Source organism: Mesocricetus auratus, unplaced genomic scaffold, assembly GCF_017639785.1.
Source record: "Mesocricetus auratus isolate SY011 unplaced genomic scaffold, BCM_Maur_2.0 Super-Scaffold_100009, whole genome shotgun sequence".
Taxonomy (NCBI): domain Eukaryota; kingdom Metazoa; phylum Chordata; class Mammalia; order Rodentia; family Cricetidae; genus Mesocricetus; species Mesocricetus auratus.
The window spans coordinates 12,340,752-12,362,305 of NW_024429193.1; the positions used below are offsets into that span (position 1 = coordinate 12,340,752).

At 45.0% G+C, this 21,554-nt stretch overlaps 2 protein-coding genes across 2 annotated transcripts in view; one reads left to right on the forward strand and one right to left on the reverse strand.

The window, feature by feature from the left end:
• Nucleotides 1-15,542, reverse strand: part of LOC101827959 (uricase) — a 36,703-nt gene extending 21,161 nt beyond the window's left edge. The window contains exons 1-4 of the mRNA XM_040751627.1: nucleotides 15,463-15,542; nucleotides 2,576-2,794; nucleotides 1,160-1,276; nucleotides 988-1,066 (exon numbers count right to left, since the gene is read on the reverse strand). Of these exons, the coding sequence (XP_040607561.1) occupies nucleotides 988-1,066; nucleotides 1,160-1,276; nucleotides 2,576-2,794; nucleotides 15,463-15,492 (445 nt within the window). The 5' untranslated portion in view covers nucleotides 15,493-15,542. The remainder of the gene's footprint in view (nucleotides 1-987; nucleotides 1,067-1,159; nucleotides 1,277-2,575; nucleotides 2,795-15,462) is intronic.
• Dnase2b (deoxyribonuclease 2 beta) overlaps nucleotides 1-21,554 on the forward strand; it is a 34,585-nt gene that overhangs the window by 4,122 nt on the left and 8,909 nt on the right. The window contains exons 2-3 of the mRNA XM_040751626.1: nucleotides 16,154-16,361; nucleotides 18,958-19,126. Coding sequence (XP_040607560.1) covers nucleotides 16,225-16,361; nucleotides 18,958-19,126 — 306 coding nt within the window. The 5' untranslated portion in view covers nucleotides 16,154-16,224. The remainder of the gene's footprint in view (nucleotides 1-16,153; nucleotides 16,362-18,957; nucleotides 19,127-21,554) is intronic.

Consider the following 21,554-nt stretch of genomic DNA (forward strand, 5'->3'; position numbering starts at 1 on the left):
AGGTAGCAGCTCAATGAGGGAGTTCTATTCGGTGATCAGAATCATCTTCTCAATTTAATACAACAACTTCCCAGTCCTTTTTCTATAAATAACTTCAGAGATGTTATTGAAACATTGAGACAGACTTAGATCTATCTAGTCTTAATTCAAGTAGTTAGAAACATTAAGGGATAAAGAAGGAAGAAATGAGATAGAATCTGGAAAAGCTCAAAGTCGACACTGAATCCGTAATGACCATGACAGCGCCTCTTACGGAGACAGCTGTGTTCCTGCCATCTTTGGCTGTGTGCTTCGAAGTTCTCTGCTTCGAAGACATTAAGTGATCTGAATGGATTATTTAATTCTGCTTCTGACGGCCCCAACACATCAATGGGACACCAGCATTGGGAACTTTCTTTGCTCAGATTAATTGTTGGTACTAATAAGGAATATATTATAGTAATGTTTCATAGTTAGATTTACATTTTAAATTTCTTGCTAAATACATTTATGTAATAGTCATTGCTATTTTTAGCGAGACTTGTTTTAAAGAGATTATAATACTATGAGTATTTTATTATGCAAATAAAATGTCAGGGAAACATTAGTAATTTCATATATTGGTTACTATCGCTATCTCATGATACTCTACCAAAAACATTGGTTAGAAAAATTGGAGATTTGCATCGTCATTTCCAGCCTTTACTTTTTCTTTTCCTGTTTCACTTCAAAACTTCAAAATAGAAAATTTCTACCACTCAAACTCAGGAATTTGTGATAGAAGGAATCACTTCCTTTGCTACCTTTCAGCAAAAGGCAGATAACCTTGTAATGTGAAATCCAAAGCCACAATGTTCAGTCCAGGCTCAGATTTAGAAGGCTTACAAATTCGCCACAGCTTTCCTCTATGCTAATAAAAAGCATTGCTATTGGCCAGGAAAGCAAAGACATCAACCAAAGACGCCCGATGTCTCTTGCAGAGTAGACACATGGAAAATGGTTTCTTACCACTCCTCATCTGCTCCACCTCACAAAAGTGTGTTCCCGTGGGGGTGTGAATGAAGGCATGGACATGCTTGACTCCATTCTGAAAGGAAGAACAAAGTTGTTTGCAGCGGCATACCAGCACAAAGCACGATAGCAAATTCTTTTGAGAAACAGAGAGCATAAATGATGAAACCTTTTCCAAACGCTTCCAGGGGACCTCTTCCACATAGACATGGGCTCGGGTGACGTGGTCAAAAGAGGAGAGGAAGTGTTCACAGATGGCCATAGCAAAGGTCTCTATGTTCTTTATCTGTAAAAGGGAAAGAAGCCCTGGCAATCAAAACGGCCTCTGACTCTTTTATTTTATTTTATTTTTTTGAGGTAGGTAGCTGCTCACTGACTACACATCTTGGTCTGACCTTGAACTCATGGTCTTTCTCTCTACACCTCATTCTGAGATTGCAAACCTCTCTACCTGGCTTACAGTAGTTTTTGTTTGGTTTGTTTAAGATAATGCTTCTCTGTGTAGCCCAGGCAAACATCAAGCTCACAGCAGTCCTTCTGACCTGCCTCCCAAGAGCTCTCAGTATGCCTGTAATACTGAGGCTTTTCGTGAGGCTTGCAAATGGGCTCCAGGGTTCCCACAGAAATTCAGTCTTTAGATGTATCTGTGTGAGCATTTCCATAAGGGGAACAACTACGTGGATGTGAGTGTACCCCTCCCATCTCCTGCGACCCCAGAATAAATGAAAAGGTGAGTCAAGCTGAACACAGCATTCACCTCCCTGCTTCCTGACCACACAGACAGGGGATGACTGACTGCCTACACGCCTGTTGCCATGACATCCCCCCAGTGATGGACTACACCAGAGGTTCTCAACCTGTGGGTCACAACCCCTTTGGGGTCGCCTAAGACCATTGGAAAATGCAGATACATGCTTTACGATCACAACAGTAGCAAAATTATAGTTATTAAGTAGCAACAAAAATAATTTTGTGGTTGGAGTCAACACAGCATAAGGAACTTAAAGGTTCACAGCATTAGGAAAACTGAGAACCACTGGACTATACCCTCAAGCCACAAGCTCAAATAAACCCTCCCTTCAGTTGTTACTCCATACCCTGGAGTGTGGGGTATATTGTTACAGTCACCAGAAAACTAAAATGGGCACAAAATTGTGGACAGTAGACTTTACCAATAAGTAGAGTATCTTATAATCAATATTCTCATTTGCTGTACAACAATGGCCCTTTCTGCTGCAAATGCAGACTCTAAAAGTGATGGAACTCAAGGAAAAGCAACGAGAAACGTGCTAAATTTAGGCTGAAGTCCTCCCGTGGCCTTGACTTGCCCATAGTTCCAATGTGAGGTAACAAGCTAATTTTCCCAGGAGCTTTTTCTTCCTAATTAACAAAGGTAAATGAAGAGAAAGTTTTTGTTCTGTAAGCCTGAGAATTTTAGGGTAGAAAGGAAAAATTTAAAAATGGCATGTATGTAAAAATAGGTTAAAAGGAAATGAGAGCTTAAAATAAGAGCGCACCACCCCCACACGAGCCGGCACTGAATTTGTACCAAGAAGCAGTGAGCATCTAAGAACGACTGTCATACCCCTTTGAGCTTCGCCAGGACGTGCACTGTGTTCTTGATGGTGTCGGTAGGGATGATGTCAGAATTATCGCCGTATAGGTAATCCTTTTTGGACCTCAGAGTCAGCTGCACCGACGCCGACACCTCCTTGACACTGTGGTACTTGCCATCCCTCTGAATATGGAGAACTCGGACCATATCCTTCCCATAGCCAGTTCGGACAAATTCCACCTCGTCGTTCTGTAGTAAAAATATGATTGTCTGGTTGAAGAAGGCCAGCCGAAGTTAAACACCCCAGCCGTAGTCTCTTTAGTTTTTCATTTTATCAGACAGGGGTCCAGAAACACTTTGGAAAGCAATATTGCGTCCATACTTTGAAGACTGGCCTTTCATAAGGAAAACGAGACTTCTGTGAATCAAAGACGTGTCAGATCACCCTGAGGACACGCGGGTAGATGGTTCTCTTGATAACCATTTTAAACATCCACCTAGTTTTAATTAGTGTGCGTATGAGAGTTTGTGAATGTGAGTCCAGGTGCCCATGGACTCCGGAGGTGTCAGAGCGCCTGCAGCTGGAGTTCCGGGCAGTTATGAATCACCTAGTGTGGGTGCTGGGAATCAAACCTGGGTCCTCTGCAAGAGCAGCATTGCCCTGGACCACTGAGCCTCTCTCTCCAGCCCCTCTCGAAAGCAATCTTTGAAACAGTAATAACAGAGCCTCCCAGGACAAAGCTACACCCTCTCTGCGACAGCTCTCTGCGACAGCTCTAGGTGCTGATAGCTTCCAAACGGTAGACGAAGTGGCTCGCCCCCTTCACGTGGTTAGTGAAGGCAGAGTTAGCGCTCATGCTGACCCTAAACTTAGAGTGGCCCCAGTGGAAACCAGCTTTCTTCCAGAAAATTCCATGACTGGGTTAACTGGAAATAATCCCATGCCCACCCCATCCATTTTTAAAAAAGAGTGATGTTTCTGAGAAAATGTCCTGTGATAATGGAAGCAATTTGAAAATGGCTTTTTTCTATTTGCTGCCAGGAAGGAGAGGAGTAATTGGTGATAGCATCCAGAACACATTCAGGAATTCAGAGCCAGGGCCTTCCAACTGCAAGGAGAGCTGGGCATCTCATGGAGAGACGCTTAATGAAAGGCTGGTGATTTATTCAATAAGCCCGTGTCTGAGGCTTCGCTGGTGAACATGTCCATTTCTAAGGCTGCCATTCACCAGACTTGTTGCTGGGTGTTTGGGAGGAGAGGCAGCAGGGAGTGAGGGGTCAGATCACCCTACAGCGTTGAGTATGGATATTGAAAGTGGCAAAAATGGAATCAAATAACAAACAGCACACAGTGGGGGCCTGGGAAGGAAGGCAGGGACCCCCTTCTGCTGCTCTTGCTTAGGATGCCGAGGACTGCCTAAATAAATCACTACATGGGAAGCCACGGGTTCCTCCAAGGAGAATTTGGAAGTACTAAGCCAACGTCAAAACCAGCTCGTGTTTCCTTAAAAAACACGACGAATGGGAGACCATCTCAGATCTTGGAGATGCAGCCAGATGGGGCAAGCTCGTGCTCATTTGACATATACAGAAGTTCAGGGTGTTTGGATTGAATCCTGCCTACCCAGGATGGGAGGGTCTGAGAGACGCACCCCCAAAATCTTGGATCCAACCTTGGGAAACATCAGTAAGGCGCTGGGGGATGGAGCTCAGTTGGTAGGTTGCCCTAGGTTTCATTCTCAGCACCATTCAAGTGGGCACGGTGGTGCAGGCCTGCGGTCATAGCACGTGGGAAGTGGAAGCAGCAGGGTTACAAGTTCAAGGCCACTCTAGGATCGTTAGGCATACGGTGGCTGTGTGACACGCGTACCTGCACTCCCATGCACAGTCTCCAATACCTCGCCTGTTCTCACCCTGCTTCAGCTCTGCTTCTACTGTGCTGAACTCGCTGTGGACCAGCTGCTTCTCAAACTGTCCCCTTTCTTCTCACTCCCTGACTACCAACCTCTTCGCCTGCTTCATTTCATCCAGTCCTTCCTCCAGGTAATCTATCTTAGCCCTTCAAACGCCGAGTAGGTGGCTCCTTTGATATATTGTCAAGATGCTTGCTATTGCCTAGGAATCTTTATCAGATTGTATTGCAAGTGCCGCTTTTTGTGGGATTCGTTCCGAGGCAATAAAGTATGAAAGCAGGAGAAAGTTCTCTCTTGGTCACCATGGCAACTCCAGCACTCAGCACATTGCCTGGATCTTAAATAGGAACTTGATAAATGTGTCATGAATGAATGGATAGTGCTACTAACCACCTCCTCTGCTTGCACGATGACACAGAATGCTTAATGAAAACACACAAAAGATTCCAGTACAGGAAGAGTAGGTTCAGTTCTGATGACATCAAAAAAAAAGTCCCGTTCCTGAGAAAACAGAAACAGGAAGGTAGGCTTTCAGATTACCACAACCCAAGATCACAGGCACAGCTGGCCAGAGAAAAGAGGCTCATGGCTGGTGAGATGACTCACCAAGTAAAGGCGCCCGGCAAGAAGTACGGCGGCCTCCAGGACTCACGTGGTGCAAGGAGAGAACCAACTCCTGCAAGTTGCCCTCTGACCATCACATACACATGCCCATCTACACACACCCACATACACACACACACACACACACACACACATTAAATAAGTGAATGAGTGAATGGTTGAATAAGAATGATAGTGAGAGAGAGACAAAGAGAGGGAGGAGAGGAGAGGGGAGGAGAGAGAGAGAGACAGAGAGAGACAGAGACAGAGACACACACAGAGAGAGAGAGAGAGAGAGAGAGAGAGAGAGAGAGAGAGAGAGAGAGAGAGAAATCAAGAAAGACAAAATGAAGGTCACAATTCAAAGTGTTATATTGCTAGTAAGACAGCAACCAAGTAGAGTGTAGCCACACTCTGGGCCAGCGATCATTCAAGGCACATGAGAGAGAGGACAGAGCTCTTGACACCTAAATCAGGTGTCACAGGGCATGCACATAATCTCAGCTAGGAAAGGATGATCATTGACTCAAGTCCAGCTGGGGTTATTCGGCAAGACTTTGCCTCATAAAACTGAACGTCTGAGCAAGGTTGAGTAGGCAAGTTAACTGAGAAATGAGTTAGACTCCAAAGGACCTAACCAGATGGTTAGATACTTTTCTAAAGCTGTGATAAAACATCATGACCAAGACAGCTTATAAAAGAGTTTATCTGAGTTTATGGTCCTGAGGTTAGAATCCATGATGGGAAGCAAAGGCAGGATGGCAGGAGGATGCTCACATCTTGAACAGAAAACATAAAACAGAGAGATGAATTCAAAATCGCATGAGTCTTCAATCTCCCAAAGCCTCCAGGGACAGACTTCCTCTAGCAAGGCCACACCTCCATAGACTCCCCAGCCAGCACCAGCGATGGGGGAATATCTCATTCAGACAACCACAGCATTTGAACCCGAAGCAGGAGTATCAAGTCCAGCATGGAATACCCAAAGGAGTCAGTAGATGATGACCTGCACAAGAATCGAGGCCATCCTCCCCCAGTTCTGTAGCCAAGGAATAGGACGCCAGTGTCAGAACCTCACTGTGTACAATGCAGGCAGAGGTCCATAGCCATGGCAACTGCTTAGTGTGTACAAATGGTATCGTTTGGAGAGGATGAGCTTTGATTCAGGCAGCCATGGGTGTGTCTTTTTTCAGCTACCATGAATTCCAGGTGGATGTAATTCATCCATCTATACAACTAGAAAAAATTGTAATGTTCCCTCTTAGACCATAAAGCACCCAGGAAAGTGTCTGGTAAACATGTACTCAATAAATGTAACTCACAGTTATCACTTACAAATAATAATTACTTGTCCAATTTTGCATGAAAGGATCCTTAAGCATAGCGATAAATTCTAAGGGCACCCTCCAAACCAGAACACAAGTGGGGAAGGGAAGATCAAGAAACATCTGCTCAGATATAGCCTGCTTCCAACCATCTCCCCTCAGGTAGGGTGGCCTGATTGGAATTTCCATCATCACTAATACCTGTACTGTGGGTGGCCCTTCCTCACACTTGAGAGACTTAAGAAGCTAAGTCATGAATGGAGTGTGCATGTCTACCGTAACATTCTGAACAAACCCTGACCAGGTTCTGCAGAAGTCGAGTCTCCTTTCCTATCTTGAAATGCACAGGGATTCAGATGTGTTAACTGTCTGCAAATAATACTGGTAAGATCTCCGAGGCTTCAAAGAACCCTTCTGAATGCTCACATCTACAATAGGTTCATAAATGTTATCACTGCTGTCTGCACTCAAGTGGGTTTCATTGTCTTAGGGCTTCATCGCCTCAAAGCTGTTGAACTCCTGAGGACCCATGATGAATTTTAGGCAGAACTATGTAATTCATGAAGCTGTAACTAAATTTTCATGTGTTTGTGAGAACAATGTAGTTTTTTTCTAGGGCACACACATGGACTTCATTCCATTATGAAGGAGTTAATGACCCGTGAAAGTTAAGAACCATCTCTCTGTGTAACTGGGGCCCAAACAGTTAAGATGGCTTTGCTCAGTCTGATTTTCTGGGATCTGGTCACCAGCCCTGAGACAGCGTGAAAGAGATGGTTTGTGATTGTGAACACAGGGAAGCAGTGAGGCTCAGAGCCAGATGGCCTGCACCAACTGCCAGCTATAGGGACCTGGGAAAGTGGTTGCTTTTTTTTTATTCCTTCCCTTTCCCATCTACACAATGGGACAATGACAGCATCTATTATGCATAATTGTGAGTTGCAAGTGCAATATTGCTCAGAGCAATAACTGGTATGTAGTGATCAGTGAATGTGAGCTAGCACCATTATCTGGCAGCCAGTTTGACCAGAAGTAATAGCTGCAATGTTTTGCTATCAATTCCATTGCTGTGCAGCCCTGTCCCCTCCTTTGATAAATACGATGATGAGAATCATGTCACATAGGTACACACGCATCCGAGATGTTCGTATCTACAGACAAAACAAATCCTCACCAATATAAACAGAATAGACACACTGAAGGAAAATACTTAACACGAAGTGAATATTTTCCTTTGCCCAAGCACCATGCATTCTCCACTATACACAGGTCTCCATGCTTTCTTTTGGTATTAGCATTTCAACATTAGTACCAACATGCTCCAGACACCCAGTAACGAAGAATTAACGTCAAGTTTCTGGATTTTAAGTGCCAATCAAACCAATCTTCTCCCCTTAGAATGTCCTTGTTTCTCTTTTAGTTCTCTTTTAGACTGATTCAATCTCGTGGAGCCCTGGGTGGCCTTGAACTCACAGAGATTCATCTGCCTTTGTATCCTAGTTCCTGGGAATAAAGTGTGGCCACCACTGCCTGACTTCTATGGCTAACTAGTATGACTGCTTTGCTGTTTTGAACACCAGAGACTTTACCAAATCGGAAACAATATATCTCCACAGGGGAGGAGCTCACCACATTAGTCTATGTCTTGCTCATTCTTAGTCAGGGCTGGAGACATGGATGTGCAGTTATGAGCACTGGCTTTTTTTTTTTTTCAGAAGACCCAGGTTCAGTTCCCAGGACCCATGTGCTGACTCACAACTATCTGAAACTCTAATTTCAGGTGCTCTCTTCTGACTTCTGTAAGCACCAGGCATGCACATGGCACACATAAACACATGAAAAATAAACAAGACTCATGAACACAAAAGAAAGATAAATTTTAAATAAGAATTCTTACAGGGGGAAATTGAGGTTGGCTTATGGAATTTAGAAGTTCAAATTATTTTCAGACAATAATGGAAGAAAGACACATGAATCCCCTCTTATTAGATGTTATCTGAAGTTGTAATCATCCAGCAAGATTTGTAACAACAGAACCCTCTCGAATACACACACTCATTCTTTTTTCACCGAGCCCTATTTCAGCAGCTCCTTTCGGCTTTCCTCCATATTTTACATTTTATTATACTCCGCCGTGCTGTAGTCACTGAAAAATCTTTATTCTGTTGGCAAAGGAAGACACTTTTCTTGGGGTTGTTGCTGTTGTTGCTGTGAATTCTAGCTCTTTCCAGTATTCAAAACTAAAGGTTGATGTAGCATGTTTGTCTGTTTACATTTTCATAGGAATAGATTTAATGACGGGAAAACTACTGAGAAAATGCTGGGTAAAACAAGGAGAGATTTTTCATTAATTCAAATCAACTAGAGTTTTCTCTCGAGTCTTAGAACTAATATAAGGACCATCTCCAACTTTCACAAGAGAGATAAAAAATGTTAGCTATGTTGCATCTGAATACCATAATTCAGTTGTACTGTGGCACACAGGAACTGCGGGTATGAAAATCAATCTCTACCTGTCTCTCCTCTCTTTCCCCCTTCTAATTCAGCTTCCCCCTCCTCCTCTGCCCCTCCCTTCCTCTCTGTCTTTTTCTCTCCTTGACATCTGCCAAGGAGAGTCTCCAAATTCTCTACCCAGGTTTCTTGGGCATTTATAAATATAAAATCTCCAAGGAGGGAAAGGAATGCTGACCTAATATGAGAAAAACAAACACTCATATGAACTATGTTAGTGTCACCTTCATAGACCTTACTACAAACTAATGATAAGAACAATAATAAGTGATAATCTTAGAAGCAGCCAGTGTGGTGGAGATGTGTGTGTGTGTGTTTGCTTTATGTTTATCTTGTTTTGTTTAATGAACTCTACTAAATAGATTAGTCGTTACTGCTTGAGCCTGAAGAATTGTTTAAGGCTCATGAGTGAGATGTGCCCTTTGTTCAGAGCTAACCCTAAGTAGACACTTGCCAAAGAAGAATAAAATGTCATTGTATATTCGTGGTGAAAAGAAAGGGTGTAATGACCTGTGACCTCATTACAACGCCACCTCCAGGTGCTCAGTTTTTTTCATTCTTTTCCTCATCATGAAAAATGCTTGGCATGAGAAATGCTAATTTCCCTGCCTACCTCTTCACCTAAAGCCTCAGGGCAGGAACCCTGGAAGGATGTACCCAGGAACTTGTAGAACAGGGATGGGAAATATCACAATACAGAATTGATAGTGGCAACCAGAACAGACCGGAAGGAGATGTGCTGAGCCGTATACACCGAAAGCACCTGCTGCCCAGTGACGAGGCTTGAAAATGAACACAAGCACAATAACCACGTGTTGAGGGCGCCGTGTATGTCAGGAAATTTGTGTGTATGCTTTCCTCTAAATCTCCACTAGAGCCCTATGGAGTACATATTGTAGTCCATTATTGAATAAGGAAGACACCAAAGCCAATCAGGTAAACTCAGGATACATTGTTAGGAGATAGAAAGTCAAAGTGACATCATCTTTCATATTCCTTACAACAACTCTGTGAGCTGGCAAAAAAGTCAGTAGTTTAAGATAAACAGACTCTTGGGCTGGAGAGATGGCTCAGCCATTAAAGGCTAGGCTCACAACCAAAAATATAAGATAAACAGACTCACGGACGGGAAAGGAGCTGCCCAGGTCACACATGGGGCAGTCTGGGACTGACACTGGACTGTCTTAGGCAGAAATTTACCAGTCTCAGAACGTGTCCCTTCCCATAGCATCCCTTTTAACATCGGGGATTCTGCAGTGAGTTGGAGGCTGTGTTGACACAAGCACGACCATTGATGGCAGGAATGATGGGAGGTTATTAACACCGCCGCACCCAGAGACTGGCTTTAGCCTATGTGCATGAGAAAGGAAATACTTCTCCCAGAAGAAATAGGAAGTGGGAAGGAAGCAAAAGTCACTGTCACAGTTACTCTGGTCTCTGAGAGGTCTCTGAGAGGGGACAGGTGAGTCCCATCTTCCAGGCAAAAAGCAGATACCCCCGGAAGTGAAAATCACACAGCGAGTGAGATGCAGAAGCCAGTTTTCCTCACCACAGCTGCCCCCCAGACTGACAGACACGGTCATGAAATTCTCAGCGTGGAGCGTTCCCTGGGGCAGCAGACTCACTTTGCTGATTTCTCTCGTTAGGTTTAATCCATTCTGTTTCCTTTAGAATGTTTTTCAGGTTTGTTTATTTTTATTTTGTGCATGTGAGTTTTCTGCGTGCGTGTCTATGTGTTCGCCACATGCATGCCTGACAGAGGCAGAGGTCAGAAGGTGTGGGATCCTCTACAGCTGGAGTTACAGAGAGTTGCGAGCCACCATGTGGGTGCTGGGAACTGAACCCGGGTCCTCTATCAGAGCAACACACGCTCTTAACTGCTGAGCCACCTTTCCAGCCCCACCATTCTAAGTCTCTTACAACTCCAAATAACGCTTGTCAACTCGTTTCCATCCACTCCACACATCCACAAGGCTGTACTGACTTAGCCCCATGTGAGCAGAAAGCAGTGTGACATGCTTAGAGACACAGGGTGGACTAGGCAGACAATACTCTGCTCTGGCAGAAACGCTATAACAGAGCATCCTTCTCCTGGGAAGAATCAAACAGTCAACACTCTGGGCTTTTAGGCTATGATTCAATGACTCTGATCCACCACTATTGCATGAGAAAACTACATAAAGTGCGTACACCAATGGGGATAGCTGTGTGTCAATAAACCTTTATTTATAAGAACAGTCAAAGGCCAGGTTTAGCCCACAGGAGATTCCCCACCACTTCCTAGAGGAAGACTCAAAAAAGAAGCAAGTAAGTCGTCACGGAGTGGGTTAATTATTCTGAGACAGTGGAGTGAGCTCTGCGGACATGTTGTGGGGATACCAAACCAGACGAGAGGAGGCAGCCAGGAGAAACTGGCCGTCCGAGGCAGGGTGGAGGATGGTTGGAACCAAACTGGTGCGAGGGACCACCCTCTCCACTGCTGGTGCTTTCCTCAGACACCCGCCTCGTGAGTGTGTCAGCTCCACAATTGCTCGACTCGTCTCTTTATTAACAATTCAAAGCCCCCTCCTTTGCTCCCACAACAAACACATCAACCTTTCCTTCAGTCTGGCACATTCGCGATTCCTCTCAGTCTATAAGCAGACTTCTGAATCCACTCAGAAAGAAAGCTGTCTGTAAGCAGATACATCATACTTGGAAACATAAGTAAAGCCAACAGCTTGACTCACAGGGGCCCTCGTAGGTGACTACACTGCCACCAAGTCAGCAGCTGCCAGAGGCTGAAACACCCGAACTTTGTCTCTGTCCTTTAAATTCTTCACAGACCAGTTTGCAAGGAACATGAACGGCTGCCAAGAGTCAAAGCAGACACCCATGTCCACAGCGAGTGGCAAACTAAAGAGCAAAGTCGAACCTGCGAACATAGGAGCTAGTGCATCTAGATGCAATGTGCAAAATACATTCAATATTTTGGCAGAAAAGGGTGATCGAGAATTGAGAAAATAAAAGCAAATATTAAAAACTTAATTTGGAAGAAATAAAACTAGGGAGCTGAAAGAGATGATTCAGCAGGTGAAGTACTTGTCACACAAGCTTGACAACTGGGGTCAGACCCCTACACAGACACACACAGACACACACACACACACACACACTCACACACACACACAGGTATACACACATGCACAGACACACACACTCACACACTCACACATACTCACTCACACACATACATACACACACTCACACACAGGCACACACTCTCACACACTCACACACGCACTCACACACACATACATACACACTCACACACAGGCATACACACTCACACACACTCACACACAGGAACACACACTCACACACACATACACACACTCACACACAGGCACACTCAGGTATATACACATGCACACACAGACACACACACTCACACACACATACATACACACACTCACACACAGGCACACACAGGTATACACACATGCACACACTCACACACAGACACACACACTCACACACACAGGTATACACACATGCACACACTCACACACATATGCACATACATGCACATACTCACATACAGACTCACATATACACACACACAGGCACACACACTCACAAACACACACACAAAGGCACACACAGAGAGACACAGACACATACACATGCATGCATGCACACACAAGCCTCCCCACAGGTATACACACACACACAGGCCCCCACACACAAGTATACACACAGGAACACACACACTCACACACACACATACACACAAACTCACACACAGGCACACACAGGTATATACACATGCACACACTCACACACAGACACACACACTTACACACTCACACACACATACATACACACACTCACACACAGGCACACACAGGCACACACAGGTATACACACATGCACACACTCACACACATATGCACATACATGCACATACTCACACACAGACTCACATATACACACACACAGGCACACACACTCACAAACACACACACAAAGGCACACACAGAGAGACACAGACACATACACATGCATGCACACACACACACAAGCCTCCCCACAGGTATACACACACACACACACACAGGCCCACACACAGTCCAGCACACTACACACAGACATACGGAAAAAAGAGTCTAGTAATTAATCAGTCAAGAATCTGCTGAGCACAGTTCAAGAAATAATTGGTTATTTTCAAGAGATAGAATAAGCAACAGACTAATTTCCTAAGAGGGACTGGAGAACGGAAGAGCCAAATACAGAATGGAGTTCTGGGACTGGGAAATGGCTCCACGGATAAGAGCTCTTGCAGCTTTTGCAGAAGAGTCGAGTTAGTTTACCAACACTCCCATCGAGCTGGCCATTGCCACTGTCACCTCCAGTTACAAGGGGATCAAAGCCTCTGTCCTCTGAAGGCAGTGTAGCCATGTGCACACACAAACACACACAAGTGAAAATAAAAACACAGCATATCTAAGAGCAATCGAGCGCTAATGCAGACACCGGAGCTGGGATACACCAAGATGTGAAACGTAAGAAGTGTGTGGGAGCCGGGTGTCGGTGGCGCATGCCTTTAATCCCAGCACTTGGGAGGCAGAGGCAGGCGGATCTCTGTCAGTTCAGCCTGCTCTACAAAGCGAGTTCCAGGACAGGCTCCAGGACAGGTTCCAATACAGAGAAACCCTGTCTGGAAAAACCAAAAAAAAAAAAAAAAAAAAAAAAAAAAAACCCAGAAGTGTGTGGGAAAAGATGGGATGAGAAAGAGGCGCCCTTCAAAGCGCTCGGGACTACGGCCTTCTAGACTTTCTGTGTGAGCGGACACAAAGTGAGTCCAAGCATCGGACTGTTTATGTGGTCAAGGCAGAGAGAAACAATGCCTCCTGTTTCCACAGGTCCTTGTGCTAGGAAAGAGCGTGGTGTTTCCATGCAGTTACACAAGGCGGCTTCAAAAGCCTTCTGTCTGGTTTGCATCCTCCTCCCCCCCCCCCAGCTTCTATTCTTTCCATAGTGCCACTTTATTGGTCTTAGTAAAAAGAAAAGAAAAAACAGGGTGGCGCATATCGGATCTAGGAATGGGGATCGCACTGGGATCCTTGGAAACCCTCGACAGCTGGTGACAGTGCTTGACCTTGAAGCGATTGCATAAGGACGGTTGTTGAAGGACAACCTGCACAGTAGTCAGAGACACAAGAAAAGAAAGTTTATTAAAAGTGTCTTTCCAGACCTTGAAATGAAATTGGATTTAGCAAATGTCACCGAAATCCAGATGTCCTTCGGCCTACTCATAGGAAGGTAAGAATAGGCTTGGCTAACACTTAAGTATTGTTTACTAAAATGTCATCACCACCATGCTATGTATATACAAGGAGTAAAAAGCACGAACTATTCTCTAACCAAATCATCAAATCTGGCTTTAGGTCACATAAATGAAAATGATTTGCTTATGTTCTCTAAGTGATTCAACAAATCCTATGCTTGATTGTTCAATTGTGAATGTTTCATAAAATAGAAGTAAATGATACTAAGTTTTTCTTTTAAAATAAACATAAAACCATGAATATTTTTATTGTTTGCAGCTATTGAAATCATTTTATGAACAGAATTATAACCTATAAAGCAAAAATGCAGAAATGGTAAGAGAAGCGTTTCTAGGTTTAGTTGACTCTGCCGCTCCCTTTTGGAAAGCTGTTGATCTCCAGACGTCACATCAGATAGACCTCAGGGAACTGGGTGTCAAATTTAGGATGTACCTGCACTAACTATAAGCTCATTTAAAATATAGACCGTGGGAGCCCAGAGAAATAGCTCAGTTCTTAAGTGCTTGCCACGCAAGCATAAGGATCTGCGTCCAATCCCCCAGACCCCACATTTGGAAAGCTGGTCGTGGTGGCAAGCATCTATAATCCCAGCACTAGGGAGGATTCCTGTGGCTTGCTGGTTAGCCAGCTTAATCAAATTAGTGAGCTCCAGGCCACTGAGAAACCTTTTCTCAAAAAAATTAAGACAGAATGGTTGAGGCAAATACCTATTAAGGACGTCTGACCTACACACACACTCACACACACTCAAATGCATACACACGTCACAGATTCCTGACCCCAGCGGGAGGGACTCTGACACCGCAGACTTGAGATGAACCCCCGAAGTCTGCCCTTTCACAGATGCCACGGATAGTGCGAGTTTTGTCAGTGGGTCGGCAGTGCTCCTTAGTCCTCCGTCTTAGGAGAAATAGACCCACAGGCCCTCCCTTTCCTACAAACTCAAGAACCCAAAGAACACTTGCTAGGCTAGCCTGTAGAAGTGAGCTGACTTTCAAGGCTCTGGTTTGGGCTGGGTCTCCAAGATGACTCCAATAATCAATGAGAGGAGACAGAGAAGAGTCACCACCATTCCCAGGTGTAGAGTGAACTGCCACTTAGCATGACAGCCAGACAGCATGACAGCCAGACAGCATGACAGCCAGACAGCATGGATGTAAGAGGCTGCAAATATACTCTTCGCAGATGTTTGCATGTCTGTCTACTCTTTCCTCTCTCAAGAGGGGGCAGCTCACCTTTCCATAGTCGCCATGGTAATGGGTCATTTTCCCTCAGCCTTCAACTCCAAGATCAGTTTCAAGAATGAGAAAGCGTGGTGAGAGCTGAAGAGAGGTTGGTAAAGTTTTTTTTATTTATCCCCAAAGAGTAGGCGGTCAATATTGACCTGATTGCAGAGCAGGCAGTGAGACACCATGGCCCTTTTAAAGCAGAGCACCTTGCTGAGTGGTCAGAACTAGGGGGTGTGGAAGACACGTCGACAGTTTCTGCTAAAATGCGATTGATTTCGCTTAGTTTGAAGCAACCTTCAGAGCACTGTTTTAGAAATTACTCCCTCAAGATAGGGATTATTGTAGGTGACTTATCAATAAAGCACCAGGGTTTGTCATTCCTAATGTATGAATCACATGCATTTACACTCAAAGAGAGTCAACCAGAAGAGAAAAAAAAAACACAGAACAGAATATACTTCATTCAGCATCTGCTTGTCAAGAATTCCCATTCCCATGTACTTCACACTATTGAATTCACTCCAAAGAGTTAACTGTGTAGGTTAGCAGGATGAACACCCTTTTCCCTCCAGACTTTTCTGTGACTTTGCAAACTGGTTAACAATTGAGCACAAAGGCCTCCAGAGTCACACTGGAATGCTGTGACAGAACCATCAGATGACATGGGACTCAGCACCTTCTGTTTACGCCCAAACAGCGAACAGCAGAAGTGAACAGAGCCCACACCCGAGCCAGCACGGCCTGAGAAGGACTTGACACTCTGACTCCATGGTCCAAGGCAACAGATGGAAGATGGCAGCAAACCCTCTAAGAACAGCGCTTGCTTTGCTCTTCTTTGCGCTCTCCGGGGTGCTGGGCACTGGGAAAATCTCTTGCATAAATGAGGAAGGTGAAGCTGTGGACTGGTAGGTAAATGATATTGGCAAATACCAAGTCAGGGCATGTCTGTGACGAGCCTAAGGAAAGCCTTTACCTGACTTCCCTCTGGTTAAAAAGCCAGCTGCTGGGGCTGGGGGTATGGCTGGGTTGGCAGGGTGCTTGCCTAGCATGTCTGAAGCTCCGGGCTCAGTCCCTAGCACCACATAAAGGGGGAAGGATGGAACACACTGTAATCCCAGGTGAATCATCAGGAGTTCCAAGACCATGCTCAGCAAGAAAGTGAGGTCCAGGCTAGACTGGCTTGTGTGAGATCTTGTCTTAAACGAATGGATACACAAAGTAATTAATCAAAAAGAAAAGGACTTGAAGTGTGCCAGTGGGCTCAATTCCCAGGCAGAGATGGTCGCTGAGTGGGTGAGTTGCCCCTGAGAAAGTGCCAAGCAGTTCTCTGGAGCCTTAGTCAGTGCTTTGAGGGAGGGGGAGCACAGTGTGACTGAGCTGACAGCGTCACTTGGCAATTTCCTTTCATCTCCTGTGCCCTTTCTGAGATACAAAGCTGGGAAAGCTTTCTAAAACTAAGGCGTAGCTTTCCCCTCATGGGAACAAGAAACGGTATGTGATGGAGACAAGCATTGCTTGTTAACCTTCATTCACAAGGCAGCCCTGGCATGAGCGACTGCTCTTTATCACCTCCTACATCAATGTGGTGAGGTCCTCCTTGGGAATCTGGTCTCTTTTCTACTCTTTTACTCTGGTGTTAGGTCCCTGTGGCAGTTGACAGCATTGTGTGAGCTAAAGAGCTTCAATCAGTCCAGTCTTTCAGCATTTTCAGGCCTACCCAAAGTTTTAAAGACAGAGATATGAACAAAACATAGTTCCTACCCTCCCGAAGCTCTGTTCTCTAGGATTGACACAGGATGTTAGGAAGCACACAGCCCAGAACGCTTCTTTGAGTAAGTAACGTTGAGCAAAGTTTTAAGAATAATTATGTAGCTGTTTTAAAAATAATAGGGAGATGCTGTGGCAGCTCGGGCTGACTGAGGAGGGAAGAGTTAGTGCAGAACCAAGGGGTGGCATGGAAAGTTTGGCACTCAGAGTGCTGTGATGTCACACGGCTTGAGACTCGGGAGGATGCTCAGAGGCGTCTCCTTGATATATGATCCAGTCTACGTGGCAATAATGCAAAAGACAGATGGGAGAGAATTGATCTAGAACCGCAGAGTAGAAGGATCGGTGGCTTTTGAGGTCATATGTTCCATAATAGCATAGGATGGACATGTTTGGTGCAAGATACTATGAGCTTGGTTTCAAGAATATGGAGCTGAAAGATTCTGGGCACCCTTTTGTCTAGGTATCTAACTCAACCTAGAGTTCTAGGCTAGGAACTGCATACAGAAATGGTCACCCAGGAAAAATGACTAAAAGTACCACTATCACCTAGTGACCATGGCATGGTAACAGTCTTTAGTTGCTCTGCTTGGAGGGGAGTGCCAAATTGTGATTGGTAGAATTTTTTGTGACAACTGAATGGGTTTATTTCTTAGTGATACGCATCAAAAAGACAGGCCTAGCTGCTTAGCAGAGAAATTGCTGAACAGTCACAAAGCCAGCATATTTCCTGTCACGTGTGAGGACTTGGACCTGTGGCTAAGAAGGCTGGACCTTGAACTGAAGTACAAGTTCATAGAGGACCAAGTGTGAGGAGTGTGATGCTCTTGGGTAGACTGCTGCATTGTGATGGTTTATGTATTGTGTTTGGTTCACTGAGTCTCTTGGGGCTAATTATAGCATTTCATGCTCTTGTCATGTATTTGGCTAGACCAATAGTTTTTAGATTTGCCCTTGGGGGACTTCTGACAAAGTCTAGGGACAGTTTTGATGGCCTCAACTTTGGGATACTTTTGGCCAGATAGCCTACAGGACACAGGCCAGCTCAGGAAACATAAACCTTGATCACAGTGGGACTAGAGCACATGAGAAAGCCCAGGCTCTCCCAGGGTGACCTAAGGCTGGCTGAACGCAACAGAGACTTGTTCACTTGTCCTCACTGGGAGATATGCAAAGGACATAACACCAGAATAATGACAGACGCATGAGGAGAATACTGCGCCAAACACTTGGTAAGCAAATCCTCCATTCACAACATTCCAATAAGCTGAACTGAAGAAAGTTGCTCAGGACCAAGCATGGGAAAGCCACCAGCTCAGACAAACCCCACACCCACCTGTCTAGCCCCAAAGAGACCAGGTGCTAAGCAAACTCAAGACTTCCCAGTGCAGACCTAGACCTTGGCCTTCTCTCCCAGTGACCACTGGGACTATGGGGACCACAGAAAGGAATCACTCTCAACACACATGAACTTTCCTTTCAGGGGTCTCAGTCACTTAGGCCAGCTACTGTATTAGATTCTGATCCTTAGAGCGTACCACCCATGCCAATCTTGCCTTCCCTGGAGAAAGGTAAAAAGAAGAGATAGAGAAAGGGCCGGAAACCCTGAGCACTCCCTTCACTTAGAGGCCTCCTATTAAATACAAGGAACAGTACACTTAAGTATTTTGCATAGGCTGTCATCAGAAAAGTAGCCAATAAATGATAGCAATTCATAACTATTCGCTATGTTAGGTTTGTCTTTTATAAGCTACCCAAAAAAGTTGGCGAGGATATCGGGCTGCAGTACATGTTCCTGGACTCCACAATGGCAAGCTGGAGGAAGAGTCGCCAGCTGGTAAGCAGCAAAGAAAGCATTTTGGGAAGGACCTTGGCGCAGCTATATGAGGCGTATGCCTCCAAGGTAGGTTACAGTCAATTGTTCAGAGGAAATCATACAAAGTCTCAATCTTCCCCCAAAAAGCTCCTTTGGAATCTCTCTCTCTCTCTCTCTCTCTCTCTCTCTCTCTCTCTCTCTCTCTCTCTCTCTCTCTCTCTCTCTCTCTCTCTCTCTGTCTCTCTGTCTCTCTGTCTCTCTCTCTCTGTCTCTCTGTCTCTCTCTCTCTGTCTCTCTGTCTCTCTGTCTCTCTGTCTCTCTCTCTGTCTCTGTGTGTGTGTGTGTGTGTGTATTGATATATTATTTATGATTTGTTAAAGCTTGCCTGAAATATCAGAGTGGAAAGCCAGCCATACTATACTATAGAAGCTAGGCAACAGTGATACACACCTTTAATCCCAACAGTCATACTAGCCAGCCATGGAGCCAGGCAGTGATGGCACATGCCTTTAATCCCAGGACTCGGGAGCCAGAGGCAGAAGGACCTCTCTGAGTTCAAGGCCTCCCTGGCCTACACAAGAGTGCAGAATAACAGAGCGCATGCCTTTGATCTCAGCACTTGGTATCACGGGCATTTAATCCCAGCACTAGGGAGATGGAGACAGGAGTGATATGGCTAGGTGGAGAGAGGTATAAAAGGAAGAAAAGGGGTCTCATATTATGGAGACTTAGTTTCCAGACAGGAAGGCATAGGATTGTAGTCTGAGAAGAGCGGTGAAGTTTGGAGATGCAATCAAAGAACACAATTGCCCTTTGGTCTGAGCATTGGTAGAGGTGAGAAATCTCTAGGGCTTGGCTGTTTTGCTTTTCTGATCTCCAGTTTGAAGCTTGAACCCCAATATCTGACCCTGGGTCTTTTATGATTTGAATTATACCAAGCAGTAACGGGAATCTCCATGAATGCATTCCCTGACAATAAGTTATGGGTGCGTTCAAAATGATTGCTTCTATTCTATGGTAAGTTCTTTGCTGGGCTTTTCACCTATTAAGTAATTTAATTCTCACCACAAGACTGCTTTAGCTTCTAGTACCACCACACAAGTCTACCTGAACATTCACCCAGGAGCTGTCACTTTGTGTGTGGTGGTGAAGAGGGGGAGGGTGGCTTGTTTTAGTCACCTGCCATTAAAAGCAACCTTGAAGGTAAATCACACAGTTAAAATGGCTCTGTAGGCTGTTTGAGTACTTGTGGTGTGCCAAGCACTGTTACCGTGCTTTTCTTGAAGTTATTTGATTCAACAGCATCCCTGTTTTAAATAACCAGGTTATTATGTAAAATGAAAACTGACTGAACGCTTCTGCTTCCCAAGGCGATAGGAACCTGGAGCAGAACCCATTAGTGAGAAAATAAGCCCCTACATTGTTCTCCTCTCCATCCCAGGGACACCTGGAACAGAGAAGATGAAAAGATAACACAGTCAAGCCACTGCCATTCACCTTACTTTGAGTAGATAGCATTTGACTTTTAGATTGGCAGATTGATAGTAATGAGCTAGGGAAATGAAAGGCAGCCCAGTAAGTGCCTAGGAGAGAGAAGGCATGACACCTGCTTAGCAGAACAAACACAGGGAGAAGGGTCAGGTGTGGCTTACACCTATAATCCTAACATTCAGGGGGATCACTGAGGCAGGAGGGTCATCATGAGTTCAAGACCAGCCTGGGATAGATAAGTGACTTACAGGCTTGTCTGGATTTCAGAATAAATTCTTGTCCACTCTCATTCTAAAACTAAAGGAATTAAAGAGTGTGTGAGAAATAAATGGGAAGTTGGGGTAAAGCATAGCAAACGATGATGTAAAAGCCTTCACTGTCGAGCCTCGCACGCACAGTGCTTTCAGAGCTTGGTTCTAGAAAGGAACGTGTCAGGAAAGGGGCTGGTTCTGTGTCTGATGAATGCAGAAGAAGAAAGCACCAGAGCAAATGCCACGTGGGTGTGACTGGGTGTTCTTTGGAAGACAGAACTATCTGCCCCCGGTGACGGAGAACTGTCTTCTCTACCCTTTGACCCGGTATTGATCTTCTAACTGAGAGTGGGATGTGTGATCAGACCAGCTAATTTTGTATCACAAATGTCCAAAGGCCTGGTTACACTTGGGATTGTTCCTACACTTTTACTTTTGCAAATAGGGACTCTCCACATTTCTTAAAACTCAAATCACATTGCAGCGGCTTATTCTTGCCTAACTACGTCTCCTGCTAGACCAGGATCAGAGGAGAATAATCCCCTCAATTCAAAATCCGATAATCAAGACAGCACTTAGCATATGGAGACAGAGCCAGCGGCCCTCAAAGCCGGATGTGGTGAATGCCTACAGCCAGCACAGAAGGTGGAGACAAGCAGATCTCTAGGATTTGATGACAGCCAGCTTAGCGGAACCTGTGACCTCCGGGTCCAGAATCTATCTCAAAGCAAAGACGGAGAAGTAAGGGAAGACACCCAGTATCGACTTCTGTC